The 10,217-nt window shown below is 38.0% G+C and overlaps 1 protein-coding gene across 2 annotated transcripts; it reads left to right on the top strand.

The window, feature by feature from the left end:
- The first annotated feature begins 3,513 nt into the window (after nt 1–3,513).
- Nucleotides 3,514–5,880, top strand: LOC148853700 (Transducin/WD40 repeat-like superfamily protein). 2 transcript variants are annotated; one of them, XM_088983010.1, is made up of 3 exons: nt 3,514–5,323; nt 5,463–5,499; nt 5,743–5,880. In XM_088983010.1, exons 1-3 carry the CDS (start codon nt 4,010–4,012, stop codon nt 5,781–5,783), a joined length of 1,392 nt encoding a protein of 463 aa, XP_088839136.1. In that variant the 5' UTR covers nt 3,514–4,009; the 3' UTR covers nt 5,784–5,880. The 2 variants fall into 2 exon arrangements, with proteins under 2 accessions (XP_088839136.1, XP_088839137.1); XM_088983011.1 differs by lacking the exon at nt 5,743–5,880 and having other exon boundaries at nt 5,463–5,676.
- Nucleotides 5,881–10,217: the final 4,337 nt, after the last annotated feature.

Here is a 10,217-nt window from a genome sequence, read left to right on the forward strand (position 1 = left end):
AAATATACATATAAAAATGTTTTTATTTTATATACAAAAAATAAGAATTATAAAAACTATTTACTATTATGCATAAAAAAATAAAAATATTTATATAAAAAATAAAAATTATTTATTATATATGTTTATATGTATGTATATATATAATAAAAAATATATTTATTTATTATACTAGGCTCATGAACCAAGTTTCACTGGGCTCGAGCTTGGCTCAATTAGCAAATGAGCCAATATATCATGCTCGAGCTCGGCTCGAAGCTTGGTTTAAATCAAGCTAAGCCGAGCTCAAATAGCTCATGAGAAACTCGGCTCGTGGCCACCCCTACTCAAAAGGGAAACCCATCATGGCCTGTGACATGAACCTAGGCCGGTTTGTGGGTGGCATTTTTTTTTTAATTTTAAAAAAGTTAAAAAGTTAAATGAAATTAACAAGACAAACAAGAAATTGAAAAAAAAAATACAATAACATTATATATGTAATATATATGTATATGTATGTTGTGTGTGCTGTGTGTGTGTATCATGTTGTACCATGTTGATTCATAGGCCTCAAAATCCAAGCCTAGTATACGATCCAGTTGCTACATTGATCAGATTGTGCCTAACACGATACATATCGTACGAGTAACACAACCCACATTACAGCTCTAATAATTGAATTTATTTCAGTGAACTTTTCTTTTGAAAAATGATTTTATTTGAAATGAGAAATAGGAAAGTGCTTTTCACTTTAATATGTGTCTCTACTATGTAGGTGTTTAGTTCTATGGGTGTTTATAGATGGATTATTTATTGCTTTAAAAGTTTATTTAAAAAACTCTACTTTAAATGTTTCTTGTTTTTGTTGTTTACATGTGCAATACTTTAAACATTTCTTATTTTTAACCTCATATTAACACCTAATAAAGTATTCCACATAAGAATTTCATTTCAAGAAAATTGGGGAAAACATAAAATTGGCATTTCCCTAAATACCACACGCACATAACTCCAAGCATTTATGTTTTTTAGTATTTATTTAATAAATATTAAAACAAACATTGGTTTCATGCACAATAAACACCAACGCTTATATAACACTGATGTAGAAGCTTTTTTCAATAAATCGAAACCTAAAACTTAATTTCTAAATTCAATGAGTAAAATAGTTTTTTGTCCTTTCCGATCCACCTTAACTTAATGGCCTCAAAATACCGAAAACTAAACTTCCAAAATCTAAAGGGTATTTTAGGAGGTTTTGAAACATAAAGGATAATTAAATAATTTTATTTTGGCTTGCATGTTTGTGCGTTTGCGAACTGCAGTCGAGAAATGAATACCAACAATCAAGGTTCAAAGTATCGGAAATGTCATTTTTATCGGAAAGGCAATTTTAAGAGATATATCGGAATACACCTTGTATATGCATGTGTATCGGAGAAAAACTAAGATATACATAGATACGCTTGGAAACACTATAAATACTTTAATAAATCATAAAAATACATCAACAGCACTAAATATATGACCTCAATGAGGTGTATATACATTAAATCAATATACCTTAATGGTTTATGAAGAAATATATTGTAGCTAATTATAATTTCATTAAAAAACCTATGCTTAACTATAATTCTTAAGTTTTAATGTTTTATGGGATGGGAAAAACCCAACTTTCATATCCAACCATAAAACATGCATTGGCACAATTTCTATGTGAAATTATAATTAATAATTATTTATTATTCATTTCCAAAAAGTATAAAAATAAATAAATATTATATAATATATTCAAGAAATAGTTATTAAATAAGAAATTTCAATTTCTTTGTGGATATGATAGATCATCCATAGAATTATAATATATTCAATCATTGTGATCAAATGATGAAATATAGTTAATTAATTAATTATTTTTTAATTCTAAAAATAAAAAACTAAAAAAATAATTATTAAAGAAGAAATTTCATTTGGTCTATGGATATGATAGATCATCCATAGAATTATAATATATTCAATTGTTGTGATCAAATGATAAATATAATTAATTATTATTTAATTTTTAATTCTAAAAATATAAAAAATTAAAAGAAATTTCAATTTCTCTATGGAATTTCCATATCTTCATTTTCAAAATTTTTGTTAATTTATATTTCCCCAAATATCTTCATGAAATTTCCATAAATCTATTGATAACACAAAAAAATTTGTGATTTTGAATGTAAGAAATGTAGATCAACATAAATTTAAAAAATCAAGAAAAAAAAAGAAATCACAAGATATTATAAAAATTTAAAAAAAATTACCTATTTTTGCCATATTTTTTCAAATTTTGAAAAATATTTAAAAAAATTTAATGATTCGCACTTGTTTCTTACAAATTTTTGCAAATTTAACACTTTGAAATGAAGTTTGGAGTCTTAGAGTCATTTGAGAGTGAATGAATGCTTATTTAAGGAAAAAGAAGCTAATTTTTCCCCTTTATATTTTTTGGTTATATCTTTTTCATCGATACATTCCAATATACACCCGATATGAATCTAATACACATGAAAAAAGATGAAACATCTGATTTTCATACACATCTCGTATCTATTTTTTAGCATACAAATTTGAAACCTTCCAACAATTGGCTTTGGATGTATTATCTTCGGTTATTCACACGGGTTGGGATGACGGGATCTCCTGTGAACAAAAAAACGTTGTATACATTGTTTGATCCGACACTTCACATCCCATCATAAAACCTGTACCCATGATAAATCTGGGACCCGCCATGCATGAGATGTGAGGTGTAACATATGTCGGAGTGTTGTAAAGTATTTTATTGGCAGGAGGTCTAGACTACCTTACAAGTTTTAACGTTACCTTAAAATTGTGTTTGGTTGCAATGCAAATTGCATATTTATCTTTTATTTTTTTATTTTTTTGGGTTTATGAATGCAATACGATTCACATTTTAAATGTTCTTCTACTCACCTTATTTGTTTGAAATGGGTGCAAAGTGTGAGCCTATCATTAAATGCTTCAATTATTTTATGCTCTAATGTCTTAATTTTAATCAAAAAATGAATTATTAAAATAATACAAAATTAAATTAAAAAAAAATAAGTATAATAATGCTTTCTTCTCAAAACACAAAAAATGTCAAAAAATATATTTTTAATCTAATAATCATTACTATTTTACATATCAAACAAACACTTACAAATATAAATGGAGATGCATAAATATCTGGATTCAACATTTGTATCATCCAAACAAACGGAGCCTAAGGTATTTTACAGGGCTCTCTCTGGCTCTTGGCAATCGGCTTTCAAGAATGATACGAGACAGCCGGGGAAAGTCTTCCTCACCGACACATGTATCCAGGGCCGTACACTATATGATTTGACCTTGTTATATATATAATGTAGCCATGGAAAATGCACATGCATCTCCTTTTCATACTCGTGCATCTTTGTATCAAACATCTTACACTCAAATCACTCATCCTTCCATCCTTCTTCCTTCCTCTGCATTTAATTCGTTCCAATTCCACTTCTCTTATCGCTAGCGCTGCAACTTGTACATGTTCCTCCGGAATCCGATATGATCCGATAAGGACGATTCAAATCTGCTTCCTTCATATATAATTGGACCTGATCCACATCTTAATTATTATAATTATATTTGAATATACGTGCTTGTATAATCTATGTAAACTCTGTTTATTTCAATTCATTTTATATTTTGCTTCATTTTTATCGATTTTTTGTTTTTTACTCTGGCAGAGCTATAAGCCCAGGACTGTGATTATTGGCTGCGTTGAGTAACTCTAACGAGAAGAATCTTGCCATGCTCCCTCTCGTCCTCAACCTCGGACCCAAGTCATTTTCTTATCTCTCCTTCTTTCTCTTTGCCACGTGGCTTTTCTTCTTTGTGTCCATTCCAATAATCTCTATTCCAGTTTCATACATAAACAACCCTCTCTTTCTGATATCATTGCGTACAGTCCTTCTCCTCGATCTCTTTCTCTCATCCCGCCGGCATGAAGGTGATATCCTGGATAGGTACAATCTCGGCCCTTCCTCGTTCTTCCACCGCCACCGAAGCGACCATTCCGCTTTCCAATGAGCATATACAGTCATCGTCTCCAAAATTCTTGCCTTCTGATCCATGCTGCAGCCTCTCCAAAATCCCCAGCAGCTCAACAGCTTCACAATCACAGGACACCAGCTGCAGTACTCTAAGGAGCAATCTCTCCCTCCTCACACTTCCTTCCGTCCCTTCCCTACAGAAACTCTCCCCGGAATCCCTACAAGTCTCCGTCTCCCACCTCTGCGTCTCCTCACTCAAACCCAATACCTGTATTGGTTGCCTCGCCGTCTCCGGTGACCTACTCTATGTCGCCTCGGGAAGTGAAATCAACGTCTACAGTCTAACAAACTACACGCACATCGATGCATTCAACGGCAATTCTTCCTCGGGTTCCGTTAAGTCTCTCGCTTTTTCGGAAGGGAAGGCCTTCACCGCTCACCAGGACTCTAAGATCCGAGTCTGGCAGCTAACCCCGACCAAACGACATCAGCTCGTGGCGACGCTTCCCACCGTCAAGGACCGTGTCGGCCGTTTCGTTCTACCGAAGAACTACGTCCGCGTCAGACGTCACAAGAAACGGCTATGGATTGAACACGCTGACGCTGTCTCTGGCCTCGCCGTCAGAAATGGTTTAATCTACTCCGTTTCCTGGGACAAGTGCTTGAAAGTATGGCGGGCGTCGGATCTCCGTTGCTTGGAGTCCGTGAAAGCGCACGAAGATGCCATAAACGCCGTTGCTGTTTCTGTCGACGGAACCGTTTACACGGCCGGAGCGGACAGACGCATTAGGGTATGGGGAAGAAGGTCAGGAGAGAGACGACACACGTTGATAGCCACGTTAGAGAAGCACAAATCGGCCGTTAACGCGCTGGCTTTAACCTCTGATGGATCGGTTCTGTTTTCGGGAGCCTGTGATCGTTCAATCTTGGTGTGGGAGAGGGAAGACAGTGCTCACCATATGGCCGTTACTGGGGCTTTGAGAGGGCACACGGGTGCGATACTTTGTTTGGTCAACATTTCAGATTTCCTGGTGAGCGGGTCGTCTGACCGAACAGTGAGGATTTGGCGACGGGGGAGGGATAGTAGGTTTTGTTGCTTGACTGTATTGGAAGGCCACGAGAGGCCGGTGAAATCGTTAGTAGCTTTGTCGGACAGCGTCTCGTCTGGTTCCATTTCAGTTTGTAGCGGAAGTCTAGACGGAGAAACTAAAGTGTGGCAGGTTCTAATTTCCAATCTCAGGAGCTCATTGTCCTCTTCAGATACGGTGAGATGGAAATTCTGAAAAACTTAAAAAAGAGCAACTGATCACAACTAGATGGTGTTTAGAGTACTGTTTCACTGTTTCTTCGGTTGGTTTTCGAGCGGTCTCTGATTTTCGAAATATGACTGTTTGTTTATCGTAGGAATTTGTTGACCAGCCAAGAGATTTCAATTCAACAGGTAGTAAGTAGCAATCTGGCGTTTTATTTGTTCGATCTGATTAATTTCAATCATTTTTTCCTTGAAATTTGATTAATCCGGTTAGTTGTTCGGTAAGCAGATTAATTCGGTTATCTTATCTTTTATATGTAAATATATAGCAATAATAATATGTAAGAATTCTATGTATTTTATTTTTGTTGGATCTCTCTTACGTCTTGGTATTGGCGATCCGTTGGGGGGATCTCCACGGTGAACAAGCAGCAGGAATTTTGCTTTGGGGTTGGTTGGAGCCGGGAGGCTAAGAGACACTTGGCAAGGATGGATGATTCTCATGAAAAATCCAGATTATTTATCAACTGGCAGCACCTTGCCACGTGGCAAAAGAAATGCCCTATTGCATCAAGAGGAAAAGAACAAACAATAGCTAATATTGAGAGTCCACTGAGAGGAGAGAACTGAGAAGAACGCTGTAATCTACGTTTTAACGAGTCATCCAATCCTCTAAATCCAGCAAATCTAATACAGTTGATGATGGGTATATAAGCATAAATATAATCGGTGTAGATGTTACAAATTGCAATTGCTGTGGCCTGTGTGATCATTTTAATTTAATTTAATTATTCTCAATTATTATGAGAATAAGTCAAACGAACAGCTAGTAGGTGAGAGAAATGGGAGAATGTTGAAACTTGGAAGGCATGGGCGTTGGAGTGATCAGCCTGTCTCTTTTTTTATTAATTTTGATTAATTAGTTTTTGTTAAAGAATAAGGAACCATTTTTAATTAATTTGACAAGTAGGTAAGTAAATTAAAGAAGGGATTTATGAGTTGTGTTCATCTGTCGAGTTTCCACTTGCCAAAATATGTAAGTATAAAAAGAAAACGAAAGGTTGACAGTATGGATTCGAAGCTTCACCAAAACTTGGACGCATCGGAGCTTCCAGAAAAAGCGTAATTATCAGAGAGTGAATGTATAGCTCAACCGGGGGTTAGATTTAATTTCTTGGTCGATCGGTTGCTGGGAAACAATAAAGAGGAGGTTAATAAAGTTTGATTGACCTTGAAGCCTCACTCCACTTGTTTGTTTGCACGCATAAGACAGGACAATTCATTTATTCAACGCTTATAAGCTCAATTCTTAATTATTTCATTTATATTAATTTCTCTTCTTTTGCTTTCCCTTTTTATCTTTCACATGCAAATTTGTCGCTAGGATTCCAATCCGAATTTCCGAAGCTTCTTCTTTCTTTAGCTTTCTTCCTTTTGCATGTGCTCACCCCCTGGCTTCTTTAATGGTAACTGATGTAATTGTTTTCGGCCACGTACCAATGTTTTGTGATGTAAAATTTTTTGGCAAAGTACCTCGTTATTCGACTCGGTGGTGGCGTACCTTAGTGACGAGCTACTTGGTGGCGAACTGTCTGGGGGAGAACTGCCTTGGAGGCTAACTCCCTGATGGCGAACTGCCTGGGGGCGAACTGCCTTGGTGGCGAACTCCCTAGGGGCGAACTGCCTGGTGGCGAACTCCCTGGTGGCGAATTGCTTGGGGGCGAACTGCCTTGGAGGCTAACTCCCTGGTGGCGAACTGCCTGGGGGCGAACTCCCTGGTGGCGAACTGCATGGGGGCGAACTGCCTTGGAGACTAACTCCCTGGTGGCGAGGGCGAACTGCCTTGGAGGCTAACTCCCTGGGGGCGAACTGCCTTGGGGCGAACTCCCTAGGTTGCGAACTACCTTGGGGCGAACTCCCTCGCGGGACAGTGCCTAGATCAGGTCGTCGAGCTGGCGCCTGTGTCAGTCGGTGGGTCAGTGTCTAGATCAGGTCGTCAAGCTGGCGCCTTGGCCGGATCATGCGCTAGGCTGGTCCAGGTTGGCCAGGTCGTGCAGGCCGTGCACAGTTCGCGCAGGCCACACGCAGTTCGCGCAGGCCGTGCGCTAGGCTGGTCCAGATTGGCCAGGTCGTGCAGGCCGTGCACAGTTCGCGCAGGCCACACGCAGTTCGCGCAGGCCGTGCGCTAGGCCGCGCGCAGTTCGCGCAGGTCGCGCAGGCGCGCGTCAGGCCGCACGCAGGTCGTGCAGGCGCGTGTCAGGCCGCACGCAGGTCGCGCAGGCGCGTGTCAGGCCGCGCGCAGATCGCGTCAGGCCGGCCAGACAGGTGCCCAGGTGGGTCACCAATTTCGTAAGTTTGTTGGCTGGGTATTTTCCTAGTTGTCACGAGGTGCCACGTGTCACAATTTTACTGGAGGGCCAAATCTGCGCTCATCAGTAACTGTTAATTAACACAGTATTGCCGAGGGCTCTCAATCTGCTGAATTCAAATAAAACAATTGGCGAGATGAAGATTTAGCTATAGGCCTATAGCTAGTACCCATTTCATCTAATAAAATTGAAAGGGCCATTACATTAAGCTACTGTCTCATATTTCCCTGTATACACTTTGGCTCTTGTGTTTGAATATGGTGCGAGTTTAAATTAATATCAAACCAGGATCATCAAAACCAGTATACACTTTCCCTGTATACTCCAATAAAAAAATATAGATATCATAAAAATTTTGTCAGGAAAATATAATTGAACTTAGTTAGACTAACGCTGCATTTGGCATTACTTATATTAAGAACCTTTCCGAAGTTAAAATGCCATTATGAAAATTGAGGTTTTAACGGCAAAAAACAGTGATAACTCCGAATGCCAAGTGCAGCCGAATAGTAGTAGATAACTTTACTGATTCGTTTCCTTTTATTATTATTATTATTTTTTTGTCTTCACTTAATTGTTTGACTAAACTTACTAGACTTTGTTTACTACTTCATTAATTTATTGTGGGAGATGAGTGATGCATGCAATCACACAGATAACACGTATTTGATGAAATTAAAGATAAAAGATAAACATGAGACAGGAACCTGTCTCCCCCTCCTGAGTCAAAAGAAAAGAATTTAATGAGATGCTTTTGCTCTTAACAAAATTTGCTTCAATACCGGAACTTTGGATTGTAAATCAAGTGATCAATAGTTATTAAAATGAGATGAGTGATGCATGCTTGGAAACTTTGATGAGAGGCCGCGCCACCGCCCCACGGAGGACTTGGGATTTGGGAAGGACATCACGAAATTAGCCGCCTGGTTTGGAATACCATGACACCCAAGATTCTCGTTTGATCTGAATCCCTTAGAAAGTTATAAAAAATAATATCTACTACGATGACATGAACGTCATGAGATCTAGCGAGAGAGAGAGAGGTTGTTTGTGATGCTTGTGGATTCTGTTTATAAAGCTACTCTTTGCCCGATGACAGCTTGTCTAACAGCCGAAACTTTAACTTTTGCATCTGTTCTTGAAATGAGCCGCAAAAGGAGACTAACCAAAACAGTGGTTATGGTATTGGTTCTTTGAGCAATCACCAATATTCACGGTTCACTGGATAAGTTGCAACTTGCAAGCTGGCTAACATGCAATTATATATGTTCCGTTTCTTTAGTGGCAATGGTAAGACTAAGAGTTAGAGCTCATTTATAGACAGATTCCGATAGTGGAGAAGAGAGAGTATTTATTTTAAGTTATATAAAAATGTACTAAATACAGAAAATATCATACAATATTAATGAAAAGTGATTATTTATTTTTCAAATATTATATATATGACTTCAAATCAACCCCCCACAACGTTCCACATTTCACAGCACATCCCGCCATGAATTCGGAACATCTTCCGATGATAATACCAATAATGATGATCTCATCATCAGGAGATGTTCCCAATACATGGCGGGGATGTGGTGTGAGAAATTGTGGGGGGCTGGTTCAGTCTCTATATATAGGCAGCTCAAGTCCTAACGCCCAATAGAACACCACCAGCGTGGGAGGTAGGGGACCGGATCTAGTAGGCACAACATAAATAGACCTAGCAAAAAGTTGACCCAACCTACAAATCATGGTTTTTAAAACTGAACCAGACCGTATAGTTGGATTCAAAAATTTGGGAAACCAGTTCCGTTTTCCCTAAAACCGTTGATTTTGGTTAGTGAACCGTTGAATCGGGCGGTTAACCGTTCGAACCGTTTTGGCCGTTTTATATTTTAATTTTTTTTTTGTCAGAACAGGTCGAGTGTTTGGTTCGAATGGTCAGACCGTTCGACCCGATAATCGAACCCTTGATCGGTTCGATCTCTAGGTCGGTTTTAAAAACCATGCTACAAACCCAACCCAACCCAAAAAAACAAGGTTAGGGTCTCATATTTAGCTACCTGAGTGTGAGGATGACCTATCCCGACCCAATCTGAAAAAAAAAAAAAAAACTAGGTTAGGTTGGGTCATGGGTTAACCTGCCAACCCGATTGTTAGGTCTAATTGAGACTATTTATGTATTGTTATACGTTTCCATTCTTTAATCTTTATTATTTAGTATTTACACTTTATCGTTTACTCTTTGAATTGTTGAATGTCCTAAGTTTTTAATTTTATTTTTAGAGTTCTAATGCTAATTCCTATAATTTTGGCATTTTTATTTATTTCTTAAATCTTCAATTATTGTTAGGATCTAGCATTTGCCAAGCTGACCCAAAATCTGACCCAACCCAAACCCGACCTATTCAACCCAATTGCTAGGTCTAATTAAAAGCGGGTTTTAATCTTTTTGTTTTAAAGGTGGGCCGAGATTATTTTAAGAAGCAGGTGTCAAAAAAAAATTTGAAGTGCTCATTATACGTCTGATCCGAACTGGGGAGGTGGGCTATT

Source organism: Nelumbo lutea, chromosome 4, assembly GCF_056320005.1.
Source record: "Nelumbo lutea isolate HS-2025 chromosome 4, American lotus-T2T, whole genome shotgun sequence".
NCBI classification, from domain to species: Eukaryota; Viridiplantae; Streptophyta; class Magnoliopsida; order Proteales; family Nelumbonaceae; genus Nelumbo; species Nelumbo lutea.